General features: G+C 35.0%; 1 protein-coding gene across 1 annotated transcript in view; it reads left to right on the top strand.

Annotated features, from left to right (window-relative positions):
- Nucleotides 1-20,576, top strand: part of ROBO1 (roundabout guidance receptor 1) — a gene marked incomplete at its 5' end in the record, with an annotated part of 773,404 nt that overhangs the window by 265,882 nt on the left and 486,946 nt on the right. The window contains 1 exon segment of the mRNA XM_082655117.1: nucleotides 15,801-15,884. Coding sequence (XP_082511243.1) covers nucleotides 15,801-15,884 — 84 coding nt within the window.

The following is a 20,576-nucleotide window of genomic DNA, read 5'->3' on the forward strand; positions in this document are numbered from 1 at the left end:
CTTAAATGTGATCAAACTCTTTTTCTTCCCCCATCCAAAGGAAAGCACTTTTCTGTTCAAGGACCACTTAATTGAATGGTGCTGGCTAGTCTCCCTAACATCCAATTTCCTAAAGTCATTTGAAGTATTGGATTATTTAACTCAAATTCTAAGGAAGTAATTTCAGCCTGAGACAACATCTGTGTATGGAATATAGCTGCCTCATGAACATCGTCTAAATATATTATTGGATACTTTAATCTTCAGCCACTTTGATCTCTGGAAAAGGATTCATTTTCTGAAAAGAAAACTCCCCTACTCAGTTTACATTTCTTTTTAATGAATACAATATAAACATAAACAGTTTCACGGGCAGCACACCTTGGTTTTACCAAACAGAAAGTATCTTCTGAATTTTGATTGGCAAAGTATATCTCTCAAGCAGGCATGAATGGGAATTCAAGATAGAATAAAATTAGCTTCTATCTGTCAACTGTGTTCAATTTATGTTTGTATCTGATGGGTGGTATAGAGATACTGTCACTAAAAAGAAAGCAATTAGAACTTAAACCCAAATATCCAGTGTTATTTTTACTTGCAATTTGAAAAGTAAATTCAGAATATTTCTACTATGCAGCTATCTAGTTTTAATCAAGGGTTCTCTTATGTTGTTTTTCATGGTTATGTAAACATTTATTTTCATTTCTTTTCAAAACCAATTTCTACATTTTAGAAATATCTAAATATATATATATTTATAAATATATATATATTTATTTATATATAAATATATATACCATGTCAATATGTAACTAAAGCTATTACTAAAAAAAATATATTCACTATTTTTTCTTCCTGGAGCTGTCTGTCTTATTCCTGAATTCTAGGCCTCCTCATTCCTTTGTCTCCCCTTAAATAGTCAGAATGCACTAAGATCTAAGTTAATGTTTTTAGATACTTGATACTGGGTATTTTTATCTATTTCTTCCAAAATCCTTCTTTATTTCTTCCAGTACTCTACATGTTTTATCTTGTGTTTCCAATTTTTATTGTAATTCTATAAAGTGGCATACATTTAATTTTGTATAAGCCTGAATAGCAAACAAAAAATGAAAAATTAATCTTATAATCATATTTTCTGCTGATAAGATATCTGCATTCTTCAGGTTATAAATACGTATACTGTATTCCTATATCTGACATGCTATTTTTAGCTCTACAAATATATAATAATAAAGACTTTTTCTGCAGTTAAGTTTACAAAAATGACAAGAAATCAATATAGTTCATAGTATTAATGGGCTTTTTTTTTTTAATGGACCATTTCCTTTTCTTAAAGTTTCAGTGGTTTATTCTTCTCCATCTTTCTTTTTTCCTCTGGGATCTACCCTGATGCCCTAAACATCCTTTCTCAGGCCACTCTTGAAAAGTAACTGATGGCAGATGGACCTTAGAAGTGGGGTTGGGGACAATTCCAAGCTCTGTGAAAGTATTGCCTTTGGATTTGTACTGTATTTGTAATACATGTGTACTATTTTATAGAGAGAAATATTCCATGAAAATTTCTGAGGCAATTTATTTAACTAGCTTTTTTGTTCTTACTTTATCTTTAATATGAACGTTTCCATTTGAAGTACTCTGAAAGGTTTGAGAAGTTGAGCAAAACACACCCAATATGATTTCTTACCAATTAAATGATCTTTAATTCCATCATCTATAATAGAATTATTCACATATCTTTATCTCATTGTCCATTTCATTCACAGAACACCATGAGGGTGATCATTTTATTATTATTTTATTTCATTTCATTTTACTGTGCTTTATTCCACTGTTAAGGCAATAATGCCAGTGTGACCTGAACTTTATCTCCCAAGCTGTCAGAGTTTATCGAACAAAAGGTTGTAGTTTAAATTCAGGACAATCCACTGTCTGACCCCCATCAATATTCTTTCAATCTCTTTCACAGAAATTGATCAGGTCAGTTGGGCAATATTTTTTTTTCTTACATCATCTTTTATGGTAGTAGCTTGACAATCCATTTATTAATTGACATAGGTTTGTTGTAAAATCTTATAACAAGATTTTTCAAGTATGGTAGATATATTCATTTCAAAGGACTAGTTTTAGTATGTAATTCTACATTCATTAGTTTTCATATTTAAAAAATTAAGACAATACAGTTCTTATGGGATTAAATATATATTTTATATATATATTTTTTTTTTTTCTGGAATATATTTCTAGAATCAGGAATCTTCCTTCAACTCTAATTGATTCCGCAAGTAGAAAAGTTTGAGATTACAAATGATTTTTTATCTATTTTTATCTGTTATCTATTGCTCTTATATTTGCTTTTATAGTGAAGTGCCTGAGATTATTATTACTCCCCTGGCCAATGTAACTTTCCCTATATCCTTTAACAACTGATTTTTTAAATACTGACAACTGGTTGTTATAGTTTCACAAAGACAAACTAAACCAACTTGATCATTTTTATTAAGTTGATATAATAACATCATTTTTATAGTATGTGAAAATATCTAGGATGTACAAAAACTACAAGTCTTTTGTAGAGCATAAATTTATATATTTATTTTGTTCAGGCTTTTTTCTACAGTTATACACTAGCTTAGAACACAAATCTTTTGGTTGGATTTAATGATCCCAAAATGCTTTATTCTGAAATGCATAATAACATAAGATATTAATTTTTTCTCTTAGAGGGTAGATTGCTATTCACAATGACAACATAAATTTCTGTCTTGTGATTTTTTTATACTTAAATGACTATTATTTTTGGCTTTTAGCTTGTCACAATCACTAGAGAAAGGTTACCAAAAAGATTATTCTGCGTTTTCTAGGTCCTTGATATCAATTATGTATTTTTATTTTAATATAAGAAAGATATTATTAAATGTGAAAAAGCCTGTAAACCTAAGTTTCAATGCTTTTAAAGAACCTATGAAGCTGTAATACTATCTTTCTTGTTCTCAGATTAGGTTCATATAGTCATTCCTTCTATTGTAATTCCATACATACATAAGAAGGAAGAAACGAAAAAAAGAAGGGAGGAGGGAAGGAGGGAGGAAGGAAGGGAAGGAAGAAGGAAGGAAGTAAAAACTAGAAGGGAAGGAAGCGAAAAGGAGGAGAGAGAAGTGAAAGGGAGGAGACAAGTGAGGAGAGAAGGGAGAGGGAGGAAAGGAAAGAGCTCTCAAAGGTTTAACTTTAATGCCACAGAGACATTTCTCCCATGTGAATACATGTATGCCTTTTTTTTTTTTGAAATTGTTAACATGTTTTAATTTCTCGATTTTTCTACATATTGCTTTGCCTACTTTTTTTTTTTTAAACATCTTTATTGGGGTATAATTGCTTTACAACGGTGTGTTAGTTTCTGCTTTATAACAAAGTGAATCAGTTATACATATACATATGTTCCCATATCTCTTCCCTCTTGCGTCTCCCTCCCTCCCACCCTCCCTATCCCACCCCTCCAGGTGGTCACAAAGCACCGAGCCGATATCCCTGTGCCATGCGGCTGCTTCCCACTAGCTATCTACCTTACGTTTGTTAGTGTGTATATGTCCATGACTCTCTCTCACCCTGTCACAGCTCACCCTTCCCCCTCCCCATATCCTCAAGTCCATTCTCCAGTAGGTCTGTGTCTTTATTCCTGTCTTACCCCTGGGTTCTTCATGACATTTTTTTTTTCTTCTTAAATTCCATATATATGTGTTAGCATATGGTATTTGTCTTTTTCTTTCTGACTTACTTCACTCTGTATGACAGACTCTAGGTCCATCCACCTCATTACAAATAGCTCAATTTCATTTCTTTTTATGGCTGAGTAATATTCCATTGTATATATGTGCCACATCTTCTTTATCCATTCATCCAATGATGGGCACATGTATGCCTCTTAAAACTGATCAGCTGATTGAACAGCTAGTGTGGAAAGCAGTCTGGCAATTTCTTAAAAAAAACTGAATGTCAATTACCGTATGTCCCAGCAATTGCACTTCTGGGCATTTTACCCAGAGAAATGAAAACTTATGTTTACACTAAAACCTGTACACAAATGTTTATAGCAGCTTTATTCATAAAAGACAAAAACTGGAAACAACCAAGATATATCTCAATTGGTCAATGGTTAAATTATTATATAGCAGGGCTTCCCTGGTGACGCAGTGGTTGAGAGTTCGCCTGCCGATGCAGGGGACACGGGTTTGTGCCCTGGTCTGGGAAGATCCCACATGCCGCAGAGCGGCTGGGCCCGTGAGCCACGGCCGCTGAGCCTGCGAGTCCGGAGCCTGTGCTCCGCAACGGGGGAGGCTTTGGCAGTGAGAGGCCCGCGTACCGCCAAAAACAAACAAACAAACAAAAAATCCTACATTTGCTACTCCCTTAGGCTGTCTCCACCCTAAATATTTATGGAAAATTTTAAGAATGAAGGTTGAAAAATTTAAATGAGGCAATATGGCAGAGGGCACTGAATCTGCAAATCAGCATATTTCCATGTACAAATAAATGTATGATGAGTTATAAATCAGGGACTGCAGAAGATGGAAATTAATTGATGCAATATTTTCAAATTTGAATGTGAATGTGCAGCAAAATTTCATCTTTCTTCTGAGCCAAGCAGATAATCTCACTAACTAGAAAGTTACTAGTCCTTTGACTCCTAGTAAGAAGGAAAATCTCCTGAGGACTACCTCCTACCATGTTTTAAACTGTTGACCATCAGTTATGAATGGACTTCTTCATGAGCCAAGGGCATTGGTGCCCAGAAAATATTTTTACATAATAAACTGTCCCCACTATCACTTGAATATGAATAATGACATAAATGGCTTAATGTCTTTTAAGGTACTTGGGGTTATTTGGGTGTTTATTGTTCAGGACCCTTAGTCCCTCTGCAGGCATACACATATACACATTCCTTAAAAATAGTTACTTTCAAGAATTTCCATTAATTTACAATAAGAATGTCTCTTTTGGAACAACACTAGTAAGTGAAACATATTATCTCACTATAAAAGTACTTGTGAGAAAAAAGGCTGGCAGAGTTTCCCATTAAAAAACACAAATGCAAACCTCCATGCTCTGAACACTAGAATGGCGGTGCACAAAAAAACCACAAAGATAAGTCAGAATCAACAAAGTAAAAGAGAGAAAAAACACACAGTGCATATGTTATTATAGCATTTATAATTATAATCAATAGATTATATATTATATGTGTGTAGTTGATTACAGTCAGTGACACATAGCAAATAAGGGAATGCTGTTTTAAAATGCAGCTTGACTTTTTCAAATGTCAGTGTTGAATGACTGTGAGCTAAGTAAACTGAAACAATACAGGAAGAATCAAGCGCAAGCTGATTTGATCAGGCAGTGCCCAGTGTACCTTCCCTGCTTTCGGTGTGGATTTGCTTCAGTGAAACCTCTAGTGTCACAGTGATGGCTACAAACCGCCTTCTCCAAGGAGAAGTGAGGGAGGGCTGCAAGGAAAAATAGCAAGCGTGAAGAAAGGACAAGAAGTAACCACCGTGGCCACTCTCACATTGAGGGGAAATCAATGGAGGGGGATGAATGGAAGTAAGCTGCCATGGCTCTCTCTGGTCCTCAATTGGACACAGCTAATCCCTGTGACCTTTGGGGAAGCTGAAGGCATAAAGTGACCCCAATCATCAAAAGCACAATTAGAATGAAGAGCATAAAACCGTGACTGTGGTTAGAAAAAGCAGACAATGAAGAGACTATGGAGGAAATTTGTCCCTTTAGCAGCTGAGTGAATGCTGCCTCAGAGATGCCCATAATTGTTGCATATAGATGAGAGTCACTACTGGTAGGACACTTGGAGGGGGGAGGGCTGGGGAGGAGCTGGCATTTATCACGTGATCTCGGGGCCAAGGTGCAGATGTTTCAGACTTTCCCCACCTCTTTCCAAGGCACCAGCAATTTCTATCCCTCTTCAGGAGACAGCCAAAGAAGGGCAAGAATTGAAACAGCAGTAGGCAAGGAAAACAAAAAACAAAAAAGGTTGCCTTAAGAGTGAGGAAATCTGTAGGGTAATTTCAATTTCAAGTGTTGGGTTTTTTCCTCAAGAAATAAAATTGAGTGAATTCATCCTTGTCAGCACAAAGCAAACAAGCAATTAGGCAAACTGAAAAAAAAAAAAAGTGTGCAGTTCGAAGGGTCTACCATTTGGATGAAATGCTGCCTATGTGTAAAAACTTCCTGAATGATTTAATGGGGAATTTTGTGTGAATAGATGCTGAAGAAATGCAATGAGAAGACATGATGTAACATGGTTAGACAAAAATAAAATTTTCAAAATCCATTTTTCTGTTGAATTTTAATTGATGCCTTGTTCGCTTTCTTCTCTTATGTAAACTCAAACTTGGCACATTAAAACAGAAATAGAACGTGCCTTTCTCACTTCAAGAGGCAAGTATGTAGGATTTTTTTTCCGTTAAGAACTATTAAATGATCCCTTTAACATTGATTTTGAATTTACATGAACTATAATAATAGCTAACATTTACTGACTTCTTATTAGGTGTCTAGGACTATAGTAAGATCTTTACACATATTTGCTTATTTAGTCCTCATAACATTCCTGTGAAATCAATCTATTATTTCACATTTTGTAGATGAAGAAACTGAGGCCAAAAAATGAAAAGATAAAATAACTTGTCCAAGGTCGGAGTGTTAGCTGATGGCTCCTAAATATTACACTGTATTGAATATCTAAATAAACAATCATACATACTTCATTATAGTGATTCCAAAATGCTAAGTAGATTAGTTGGTATTTTGACTGAATTTAACAAATCATGTGGATGTTACTTAAATATCATTCAACATGTTAACTAGCAGCAGTGATTGGAAACATGCTTTATCAACACACTTGAAGGAAATGGTAATAAATTTACCCATTCTATGATGAGAAAAGAGCATTGGTTAAAAAGATAAAGAGGTCTGAGGTTTTATTCAGATCTCAAATGTTATCACCATACCCCAAAACCAGATTTCTCCCTCTACAAAAGAGGAGTGATTCTATTTCTTCTTGGTCCCCAACATCATTTTAATGCTATGTAAGGAGTATTCCATTAATGCACGTATTACTACTGTGCCATTTCTGCCCTTAAAATGCAAGATGTGTCTGTTCATACAACTAGGGCAGCTGGGGCCACCACCTGTTAACTAACTTCAAGCACCACTTAATTAGCCTGTGTTGAAGTTACCGTATGCTTTGACTGGAAGGGAGTGGAACAGTAACAGATGCTAAGCACAATAAAAGAAAAGCCCTTGAATACCAGGGCAAAGTGGGTGGAGAGAATAACAAAAAAGTCAACAGACGGAGAGAGGCAGAAATACTAGTAAAATGGACCAGAAATTAACTCTCACAGATAAAGTTCAAGGGAGCAAATCTCTGCAGATTAAATTCTGTCCCACTGAGGTATCTGTCACATCGGACGTAATTGAGGATTTGATTTGAGCATTTTGAATATAGGCGGAATTCAACTGGACAATTGGCTTAGTTTCTCATTATATAAAGAAATAGTCATCATTTATTATTTCCATGAAAACCTCCATAACTTTCTTAGACCAAACATCCAGGCATCGAAGAAAAAAAACATGTTGTCATGATGAAGCATAATTTTCCTAATTACTTTAAGAGCTCTGTTTGTCAGTGTTTCCACTAGAAGAGATCTGGAAACAAATGGTTTTTAAATTATGAGCATTTCTCCTTCAATAGAATGATTTCCATACAGAAGGCACTTTATCTTGTTGTTTCAAATTAAGTTGAATTTAAATGAGTTAAAAGCATCTTCTGGTGACATTTGTATTCTTCTGAGTTGTAGGCTTATCCATTAATGCACTTACCTTCCTAACATTCAGTAGTATATTTTATGTTAATAGAATTTTTATAGATAGATAGAGATATGTAAGGAAGTATATATCTTTGTTTTTTATATTTTTGCTTAAAGATAGGTTAAGTCTCTATTACTTAATCAGATTTCATTGGCCTGGTGTAACGAGATATAACCCAAATTAGCTCAAACAAAACTGTACTTGAGACTTTTCATGTAGTTATTTTTCCATTTTTTTCCACACCTGTAATATTTTTTCAAATTCAAAAATAGAATACAGCATTGGCAAATTTCAAATTTGTATTATATTACTTCAGTTTCAAGAGCAGCCTCTCAGAAAAATGCATTCCATTTGTTCAAATCAGGATATATCTATATTTATATCTATATCTGGAATTACTCAAATCAGAGGGTGCTCATAAGAGCAAAAGTACAGTTCACCTACCTGGCAATATTTAAATACTTCTCTTGTTTGTTTATATTACAACTTCTTTTCGTTTGGGGAATCATCATTATTTATTATACTTTTCTTTATATCCACTTCATCATAGGTGGATATTTGTAAATCACCCTTTTTTAACATGCAAGAAGGACAACTTTCACCAGTAAAACACTCATCTGATTTAAGTTAAACAATATTCTATTTCCTAGAGTATATATCGACATGGGGAGTGGGGAAGGGAGAAAGATATTATTCTATGAGCAAAAGTAATTTACCATAATGCGGTTTTGAATTAGATTTATAGTGATTATAATTTTAGCCATATAAGTGCATAACGAAGTCCAAAATAAGGAAATAATTGATATTCATTCATTAAGAAAAGTTACGTCCATCTTAAACTCTTGACTCTAGCAAAACTATTCCTCAGTGTTTCATCCAATCATTCAGCAAAAATGTATTGATTATCTGCTCTGCTCTTAGCACTGTGCCAGGGCTAGGCATCCTAAGAGTAAGTCATGACCCTGTTTTAAGTGCTCTTAAACTTATACCAAAACATAAATCTTTGTTGTTGAAGAGTAACAAAAAAAAATGTAGTTGTCAAAAAAAGGGAATCTGAACTTATCTTGATTTTATTTAGTCAGTAGTTCAATCTCCAAATCTATATATTTAAAAATATGTGGCAAAGCCTTATTTTAATAATAAATCCTATTTTAGTAATATTTTACTGTGTATTTCTAGCTGAAACACAACCAACTACCTTATAAACTATTTTATCTTGTCTATAGAAGAAGACAGTGAAGAAACCCTATGAAATGCTTAATGGAGCTCAGAAATAGATTTGTGAAATTACCCAATCTTATGGTTCAGCGACTGGAAAAGAATCACTAACATGGTGTCCCATTGCCTATGTGTTATTGTAATTCCTTCCAGTTCCTAGAATTAGATTGGTGAGTAAAGAGAGTATAGTAAAATAGGGTATAGTGAAAAGAGGTGGTGATTTGGAGTCAGAAGTCAGTTGGACTCAAATTCCAAATTCACTATTTACTAGTTGCATGACAGAGGCCAAAGGAATTCTCTGAGCTTTAGTTTCAGCATCTCTAAAATGGGAACAATGATGATACGGATCGTGATCATGATGATGACTATGATCTTGATAGAGCTGTAAAACTTACATGAGAAAATATACATACATATAAAGTGATGTGGTTCATATTAAATAAACTAAAACATTGTATAAATATTACTTGAAGTTTTTGCTTCTGTTTCTTCATATATGATTCATTCAGTTGTCTAATCAAACCAGAAAATGAGACAAAGCACTAGAATTTAATTTGAGATCATTGTATGAAATCTTTTTCATTTAGTACAACCCCAGCATCTTAGGTCACAGTTACAATAACCTAGTTTATCATGGAGATTATTTTAGTTTAGTCAAATACCAAACCACTCAATCTTTTTTTCTTCTCAAAGGTGTTGGAGGATAAAGTCTTCAAATTTAGGAAGAACCATCCATTCACTAAAAATTTTATTTGAATACATATTTTACATCAATCTTAACATTCTAACTTATTTTATCTCGACACATTTTCTAACAATCATTAAGTCATTATCCACATGGATCATTATAATCATGGTCCTTTTATCTTTGAAAGAAACAACATTGATTTTCCTTATAATAGCAAAATTGGAAGTGGTTATAACACATTGTTTTCTCTCTGTTACCACATTGCTGCTTTAAAATAGTTTCATTCAATATTTGGTAGCACAATTTTGGAACTTGATACATATTTTGGTTAATATTCTATAATGTATAAGCTTCTGGAAAAGTCATTCAGTCTTCATTGTGAATGAAATTTTTTTATGTGCTTCATTCTCTGATTTATTTTTTAAGTAGATACTTCTTAAAATCACCCACTGATCCTTTTTTCTTTCCATCTCTGTAAGCATAACTCTTATTTCTCCTCTTATTCTCAGTTCAAAAGACTGGAGAAAATGATAATGTAGCTTCCATAATTATTTTAACCATACATGATTAAAGCAGCTTGGGTTTAACTTGATCTTGTAGAATTGTGACACCAATTTAAAGCTTCACAAGCATAGTTTTTGTACTTAATTTTGTAATCCATTGCCTGGCTTTCTAATTAAATGTTCTCAGTATTCCATTTAAAGTACCCATTCCTGGCATTCCTCTTGATTAGTAGGAAAGAATCGATGAGAATTGATCCAATTGTAGAACACAATTCTCATATTGATAGTAGTTTATATTCATTTGCTTTTCCCTAATCTTTTATTAATGGTCATCTTCAAAATGTCAATTGATGCCAAAAACCTGCACAGTGATAATGCAAATCTATAAAGAAACCAGCTTGACACTTTACAGTAGGACCAAAGGGAGAAGATATTATTTTTAACATATATTTACATAACTGAATATGACAGAAATGAAGGATAAAAATGGAAACTCTAATGTTCCGAGCTATGAATTTCACACTCAATTAAAAAAAAATTTTTTTAATAAATGAAACAATTTAAACAATAGACTTTTCTCTTAGGCCTCTGCATTTCCACAAAATAACACTGGCTACCATCGAATAATGAACAAGTTAGAGAAATATGGGTTGAATGGTAGTACAAATATGAGTCTTCGTGCTAAAAAAAATTAGCTATTTTACTCATATCACCAGTGAAAGAGAAACTTCATGGCATGAATTTCTGCTGCACATTATAGAGAAAACTTCAGACCACTCAGTCTTCATCCACCATCCTTTAAACTTTGTGGAATGTTTTTCATAATAGATAGTAATTGTTAACATTATGCCTTATTTGCTTTAGTGCTCTTAATATACTTTTCTGAATGACTTGAAAGTAAGTTAGATAATCCACCCCTTAGTTATTCCACATGTATATCCTAAGGATATATTTTGTTTTCTGTAGATTTTAAGTTGGGTCTTAAGTGTTGATTGAATTCAGGGCAAGCATTGTTATCCTGAATGCTTCATAGGTGCTACTGTATGTTTTATCACACAATTGTCTTCCCACTTTTAGTCACCAGCCATCGGTGATACTCAGTTTGATTACTGAGTTCAAGCGGTGATTGCCAAATCTATCCATTATAAAAATAAATTTTCCCCTGTGCAGTTAGCAGGTAATCTCTGTGGTCATACATTGGGCCTGTATATGCTGTCCCATACCACTTTTCACCTAATGGATTTAGTATCCACTGATGATTCTTTTCTGAATGAATTATTTTGTCAGAGGTTGCTATATAATGATTTTTCTAATTTGAAGTTTCCATTATACTTTGTCTTAGGTGTTGGGGATATCTCAGCAAAGGTATTGTTACACAAAATAACAAATTTTAAATTTACCAGTTAATTTACCTTTAAAGAAAGTCATGTCACCTTTAATAAATTATTATATTTAAGGGTAAAGTCTTCTGAAAGACGTAATTTCCATTGTAAAGGAAACTATTGGTCTTTATTCCTTTTTACCATTGTTGTTGCTCTTATTAAATCTGTGGAAGACTGTTACAAGAAGACACACTCGTATATAATACATCTTATAGAATTAATGTGTATATTATATGATCATGTATTCAATATATATGTACACATCTAACCATATTATTTTTATAGATGTGCGTATATATATATATATAAGCTTATGTATTATAGGTTTAAATTTGACATACAACCCACTTCAAAAAATAAATAAGTATGAAGCAAAATCTACCAGGAGCAATAAGCCCATAAGCCAGATCAGTTTTAACTACAGATATTAACATTTCACTGAATTGCAAAATACTAAAAATGTAGCACAGTGATGACTTTCTTAACACAGATAGGGAGTATAGGGGAAAAGTAGATTGAAGGGGAAGATGATGATCTCAGTGTTGGGTGAGAGAAGGTGTGAGGTTTCTTGGAAAACTCATGAAGCTGAATAAGCAGTGAAGATAAGATCTGGTCATTGGTAGAGCATCTAACTAAGAAGTGAAAAAAGTTTCATCATCTTCTAAAAAATAGCTGAAGCCGCGAGCCTCGATAAAGACAACTACAGAAAGCATGTTGAACAAGAAAACGATGAGGTCTGGGGTTCTGTGAAGCACCAGCATTTAAAGAGCACTGGAGGGAAATGGGCTTTGTAGATGAGGCATTAGGTTTGTATGGCCAAACAGATTAGAATTCGAGTTTAGATCTAGAAAACAGCTTAAAAAAAAAAAAAAACTAACATGAAAGAGAGGACTTAACTGTAAAATTGGAATTGGTTATTTTGAAAAGCAGTGAAGGCCAAATGGCCATTAGATTCAGATGAGTCTACAGAGCTGATGGAAGATTGCTGTGGAGGTGTCCATTTAACATATTTCTGACCCTAATTTTATGACCCAAGACTTCCTTTTATATTGAACATGCTTTATATGCTTTTACAGATACTAAGGATATAGAGAGTACGGTAGCATTGAGTTAATTTATATCAAGTTTTGTGTTTTTTTTCTGACTATGATACTGGTACAGAAAATGAAATTTTTAAATTGTTGCAGACTGAGAGCCTATCCCTGAAGTGAGTTTCACATTCTTGGTTACCGTCTGTTCATTAATTCATTTATTATCTTAAAGGAAAAAAAACCAACTGTCCAAGCCTGTACAATGTTGCAGGTCCAGTGGCAGGCTGCAGTTGTACAAATGGGAAGCAAACAGATTACCTGATCTTTGGGAATTCACAGTCTAGTGGGGTAACAGACACAGATAACCCAGCACCCCTAGTGCCAGTGCATTTCTCTAAGTGTTGTTGGCTTTTATCCATCGCAGCCACACCTACTTCAATTCAGGCCTGGACAGCCCTAAATACAGATGCGGGGCACAAGAAGCCCTCCTTTAGACATTGTAAGCACTAGATAATCTCTTCCTCATTATGTTCTATTCCATGGCTCGCATAATCAATATTATTTAACAAAAACTTTAAATAAATATCTTTTGGACTCTCCTACAGCTCACATGCAGTGAGTCCAGTGGTTATTTCCTGTTATAAGTATCTTCTGACAAAAAGGAAGGGGAAGAAAAAATGAGTGAAGTTAGTAAAAATGGCATCTTTTGTTTCCTTTAGGTCTAGCATATTAGTAATGAAAGGCAGTACTAGGTAAATAGAATGTACTGCACAAATATGGTAGGATTCATTGATGCAAAGTCTGTTCTTTCCTGAACCAAGGAAGGGGCTGGAAGGGTGATGAGTGGAAACAGGAAAGCAAATTTAGAAACCACTTAGGATGTTAGACATAGGTGAAAAATCTACTTTAAACAGATTTAGGTATCTCATTTCAAATGACAGTGAACTTCCTTTCCTCATCTCTGTTGTTTTTGTAATAATGTCCTCATTCTCAGGGAAGGTTTAATAGCAAGGAGTACAAAGGCCTTATCCCCAAAGTCTTATGATACTCTACAGACAAATTGATTTGGTTCATGTCATGCATTTGTATAGCTTTCTACTGTATTTTTAACAGAGTGGTGAGAAATGTGTGTATTCACATTAAATAAACGATCCCATCATAAATTAAAAGTAGTATTTCCTTTGAAAAGGGGCATTTGTTGCTAAAAATTAGTAGTCTGTAAAATTAAGATTGACCCTAAACACAATGTATCTTTTAAAACAAGACTGTAAGCAAGGGTGGTCCCTTAAAAGCCCTTTAATACATTTGAACAAGCACCTTCTGTTTATCTTCCTACATCAACCTCTTTTATTTGGTTAGTCTGCCTGAGCAAGGTTACTTAGTTCGGGGCAGAACATTGTGCTAACACTGCCTCAAAGTACACAAAAATGCCTATTTCCCATCCTGTCTTACTGATGTGACTTAAATCTCTGACCTAAACAACTCGTGCAAATACGTTAACAGGCTGGAGGGGTAGCTGGTGGACTGGTTCCCTGCTCTTTCACTCCCAGAGTTGATTTTAAGGACAAACAGGACAACAGCCATTGCTGGGAAGGCAAGGATGAATAGAGTGATAATGAGCCCTTTTTTCCCCTTTGGTCTGCAGAGATCTGAACCTTTTTTTGTCCTTCATTTCAGCCACACCAGGGTCATTGTATGACACATGGATTAGAAAGGAGGAAAGACAGGGACAGAGTAGTTAAATGTGCTACGTGCAAAAGCCACAAAGCAGATTCATGTTGGACTTTTCATCCTCTTTTAAAATTTTCTAAATCATCCCTGAATAGTGGTGTCTTAGACAAAATGTGTCAACCTAGCTAAAAGACTAGCAGGGACACAAAATTAATGACCCCTGTGCTGTTTCTAGAGAGGCATTACCTGCGCGTTCTCGCTGCCTCATTCATAAGTGACAGACTTTCTTCCTCGAGTAAACAGCTGTGCTTCTTCACTGCTCAGACTGAGAGATCCTCTGTAGCTGCTGTTTAAGGTGATAAAAAGCCTACACAACTTGAATGACCTATGACTCTACGGTATTCAATTTAGGAGGTTCGCACTTGGGTTTTATTGTGTCTGTGTCTGCTTATCAGCAACGGAGCTAGAGTCTCAGCTCATATTTATCTAACACACAGAGATATGACGCATAGAGTGAGCACGAGTGAAATTAGTGGTGTCACTGGGCTTCTGTGTATATTTATACCACAACTCAGCTTCTGGATATTGGAACTTGAGCGCCGTCGTGCTTAGCCTCATCTCTCAGATTCCACGTAGGAAAATTAATGTGCAATTGGGAAAACGCACAAAAGCATTTCTTTTATTCAAGAAAAGTAAGAATGAATGAATGAAAATACCTATCCGGATGACTATAATATAGAATCGCAAACAATTTGGAATGTTTTCAGATATTCAAACCCAAATGTGCAAAGTTAAGTCTCCTTCTACACAGGCACTCATTTTAGTAAATTTATCTCAGTCCTTCAAGATGACAAACTGTCGCCTTTTGAAAGATGGGATGTTGCAGCGCTTTCTTTGCTGTTGCTCAGAAAAAAAGTATGACATTTTTATCATCCACCCTCTTCTTTGACAAGACCCTATTTTTCCCCACACCCTCCCCGCCCCCCCATATGAGGTACAGTCCCTGGAGTCTGTAATTGGCAGGAGATGAAGCGATGATGGGGAGTGATCACAGTCAATAGCTTTGATTAACAATAAGGTAGAAAATTAGCAATGCTAGCATTCAGCCACCCTGCCCTCTCCCTCCTCCATATGCTCCCTCAGTCCGCGCTGGCGGCCTCACAGAGGGCAGTCAGAGCCCTTCACCAGCTTTGAAGTGCAGCAAAGGTGCAGGCAGAGCAGAGAATTAGGGAAATGAAGAAGTAGAAACTGTAAGCCATGATGCTGAGATCTTCGAATGGCTTAGTGTGCCGCAGGAGGGGCGAGGATGAAGTGTGCTGTGTGTTGTCCCTGTGTGTTTTTCTGTCACATGTGGATTTACTTGTGTCTGGACATGCTGTGATCGAAATGGCAACTACTGTTACTACTGTGACCCCATCAGCAGCTCTGGTGTTGTTTCCGACAGACCCTGAAGACGTAGAGAGGGGAAAGGACAACGGGACGCCAATCCCCACCTCTGATAACGATGACAATTCGCTGGGCTATACAGGTAGAGTGTTTCTTTCCCAAATACTAACTGTCCATTTCTCCTAAAATACCGCCACCTCCATCAGTCATCAACCACCTGTATAAAATTATCTTTCTAATCATCCCTGCTTCCAGCTAACAATCCCAACAACTTCTTGTCCTCATTTTCCAGACTTTATTCATTCTTCAGGTGGGAGGTCATATTGCTAAAGGAAACAGTTTGGGGAAGAGAAATTTAACTTGAAAACTGCATGCATTCTTGTTGCCTATTTTTAATGTAAAAAGATGCTTATGAGCCTGAAACATTGGTATCACTAATATGTTTATTTTCTTAGAGATTTAATATCTAACTAAACTGCTATCAAAAGAAATAAAAGACTACCTTCAAGTAATTAGGGTTCAAAATTATCTGTACATTTGCTTTTTGTTGTTCTGCCTGAAGTCTTAACAACAACAGAAAGCAAACTCTTAACAAGAGTTCTGTAAATCATAATTACCAACTTGTATCTCAGGATTGTGTTTGCATGACATTGTTACCTGATCTACAAACCACTTCTTAAATAGATGCATGTATATGTCAGCATAAAAGTAGCAATTTAGCTAATTGAATATGTTAGAAATAATTCATATTACAGATGTCTAAGAATGGTTAGCCTGGAAATATGTAAATGTTTCAGGCAGAATTTGTAAGCATAGTTATGAATATAGTTGCGTAAGTTACACATCTGAGACAATTTGACTAAAACTTCAGATAAAAGCAAAGAATGAAATACAACACTTTTAACACATTGAATCAGATAATGATGTGACAGGGGTCTTGTTGTAATAGCAGGTATTTATCACGTTCTTTTCATTAGTTCTTGTTAGCACAGTTCATAGATTTTTGCCAGGTTGTGGGCTGTAACTAGGTTGTGTGTGTGTTTGTGTGTGTGTGGTGAAGTAGCTGGGGTTAGAGGTAATGGAGAACTGGTCTGTCTCATTACAATCTTACAGATGGTTGTGTTCAAAAGAGAATAACCCAACAGATACACTTCACCTTGGTATAAAATAATAAACTGGTACCTTAGAAGCATCCTCACTATATTCATAGTAATAATTTTCTCCAATATTATCCCTCATCTACAAAATTCAGGGTTTTAACATTTGGAATAAGTATGCAAATTAATAGCACCTTTACAGGCAACTTTAATACTTATATTTATTTCAGTCATAGATAACTCATTCTCATTTCCCCCCTATCTTTCAACATAAGAACTGAGATTAAAGGACCAACAAATCAAAGCCCATTGGTGGTAAGATGGTGAGGGGGTTGGTATGATGATACTTTTCCAGAAACTTAGCTAGAAGAAGCCTTGTAAAATCATTTGTTAATACCATAAATACTGAGGAAGTTCGTGTTTATGAAAAGAGGAATCCAACATAGTGTTTTTCTCAGGGGATCCTCATTTGCCAATGCATCTTAGTTCAATTCCCTTGTGCTCACCCAGTCTAAACAACTGCATTGTTTAGATACACTAATAGGGTTTGCTCTTTGTCTTTTATGGATTTCCTGAAAATTATATATAACCAATGCATAAATCATGTTGGAGTGTTGATTTAAGAGAACCTCAATAACAATGCATTTAAGACTAAATGTAGCATTTTTTGAATTTTTCATTCTTATTTATTTTTCTCCATCGGATTAATCAGTAGTCAGATTTCTGCTATTAAACATATCATTAGATGAATTAATAGGGGGAGGTAGTAAACTTATAATGACTGGTATACTGGGTGTTTATTTTTCAGTACATGTTGCTTCATTTCGTTGAGCTAAATGTGGGATTCTTCTTTCTCCTCCTAATATTCATAAATTTAGAAGAAAACCTTCTCAGAGGGAGCCATACAATTCTGGAAAACATATTTTGGGGAACATGAAACAGTCCCAAAGAAGTAGATCACCAGTTCACTAAAATTCACATCTACACACCTCCGGTTCTCCTTTTTCTACCACTACAAAGAGTACAATTTCCACTGCGAGCTAATTTGTCACTACAACATCTGCTCTGTTGCTCAAACCATTTGAGACCATCACTATCAAATTGATCCATCAAACTAGAATCCATGGACCTCATATCATACACATGAATTTATTTTTTATTAATGATTTAGTCAACAAATGATAATCTTTTATGAATAGTACTTACTGCTTAAACCATATGCTATACTTATCTAAATTATATAAGGGATTTCATTAAGAGGCCCAGGAAAATATAGTAATATAGAGTTTACGGAAGAAACGTAAATTGATTCCTTTTCTCCTTACCATCTTCAGATACAATACTATAAAGTCATATAAGGTTTGAAAACATTTCAGTCTCTCTCCTACTAATCAATGAATACAGAACAATTTCTAAGATAGCATGGTGGTGTGTTATTAAAGTGAACTTATACATTTTTTACAGAGAAGTAGCCCATTTCCTCTTTAACTGGGTCATAAATATTGGGGATTATTTAACAGTCAAAGTATATAGACTTTGTTGCAACAACAAGTAAGAGGGGATTTCAAATCAGCACTCTGTGAGGTCAGACAGATATCCCAAAGAAGTCGAATATGGAATGATCAATTATTTTTTTAAAGGAGCTCCTACAAAGAGTACATTGTTCATTGACTGGAAGTACATATGGTGTTTTACCAATATGAAAAAACTAAGTAATACGTCCAAGAATATTTAACTATCTGCAATATACACAGAATTCATGTATAGCTTTAGTCAATGACACAAAGTGTAGAGAGAAATTTATCAATACATAAAAATTTAGGGAATAAGTGGGAGCTAATGACATCCTAGTAGCATGCTTAACATTTTTAGAGAGCAGATTATTAATTAGAAAGGAAATTAACTTTATATGGATTTTGAGTACCAAAGAAGTCCACAAATTTGATTTGTAATATCTAAAATATATCCTTTTTCCCCATTTCTACATACTAAAGATAAGATAATGCCCCTATCTGCATAGGTCTGTTTTGAGGGTTAGCTTCCTATTTTTACCATAGCATATTGGGAGAAAAACTAAATGTAAATTTGAAAATCTGAAAACTGAACAGTTATCAGAATTACGTCAGTATCAATTTAGATAAAGATCTAGCCACAAAATGTCAGAACTTCCAGAGTAATTTCAAATGGGGATAATGGAGTCTTCTACAAACCAACACTACCTCCAAATAAAGTTTGGGTATAATTCTGTTTGGTAGGAAACGAAATATATGCTTTCTTATAAAAAGAAAAAAATCTTGGACAAATTAGTATGTTTTCCTATATGCACACAAATAACATCCCCCAAACCATGTTCACCTCACATTGTGGAATCTCAACAGGTAACTGTTGTTAATTGACGAGGACATTGATTCTTCTGTCACTCTACATTCTTAATGGTATAGGTTCCTGATTAAAATCAAACAGAAACTTCATTGAGACATATGCATGTTTTTTTAATTTATGTATTCATACTAATAACTAGCCTGTATTATCCCTTCATATGTGCTATGAAGTCTTCTAAGCACTTTACATGCAGTAACTCATTTAATCCTCTTAACATCCCTCTCAGAAAGATGCTCTTATTAATAGTGACAGTGTCTGATGCCTGCTTCAATACTCCAGAAGAGAAATAGTCCAAAATTAATTACACATTTTCCAACATCACAAAGGTTGGGAGAGATTGTTGTGACTATAAGCTACAGTTGAGAATGTAGTTAGAAATTAAATAGATTAGCCATGTTCCTTCTACACAACAGCAACAGTGCTAGTAACCAATGTTTTAGGTCTCTGCTGTTTCTCATCCTAGATTCATTATTATCACAATAACTAATGCACATATTGTTTAAATCAAATAAGACACAAGCTTTAAACAAAAATAAGTAGGTCCCTACTCCATCTCCTTATTCTTGAACCCACTTCCCCTCAATCTATCTTCTTACTCTGTTAGATGTTTCTTCTGATAATTTCCTTTATATTTTAAATAAATTGCATCCACAAATACTTCTTGATTTGTCAGTTTTATACATTATCTAGTAAATCTTTTTTTTCTCCCTATTCTTCCACTACCACATTCTTTATTAAATTAGCAGTCAGAGTTTACATTGGTAAGGCTAAGCAAGTTGTCCCTATGTGAGTTTACTGCAGAGCCAGTAGACTACTAAAATTGCATTGCTGGGCTTCCCTGGTGGCGCAGTGGTTGAGAGTCCGCCTGCTGATGCAGGGAACACGGGTTCGTGCCCCAGTCCGGGAAGATCCCACATGCCGCGAAGCGGCTGGGCCCGTGGGCCATGGTCGCTGAGCCTACGCGTCCGAAGCCTGTGCTCCGCAACGGGAGAAGCCACAACAGTGAGAGGCCCGCGTACCGCAAAAAAAAAAAAAAAAAAATTGCATTGCCATCTTTATGTAAGACTGTTCATTTTCTGGAGTTAATAATTGCATTTTAACTTCCTAAATGCTTAATCATATCCAATATTCCATTGATCTGAGGTTTTTTTCAGATGTTTCTCTCATGAAACCCTCCATGTTTTTGTCCCAAACTGAATGGTTTGTCTCTAAACCTGGGACTTTCTTTTTTGTTTTTTTAATTTACTTATTTTATCTATTTATTTTTGGCTGTGTTGGGTCTTCGTTGCTGAACGCAGGCTTTCTCTAGTTGCAGTGAGCGGGGTCCACTCCTCGTTGTGGTGCATGGGCTTCTC

Source organism: Grampus griseus (genome assembly GCF_964374135.1).
Source record: "Grampus griseus genome assembly, chromosome: 5".
NCBI lineage: Eukaryota > Metazoa > Chordata > Mammalia > Artiodactyla > Delphinidae > Grampus > Grampus griseus.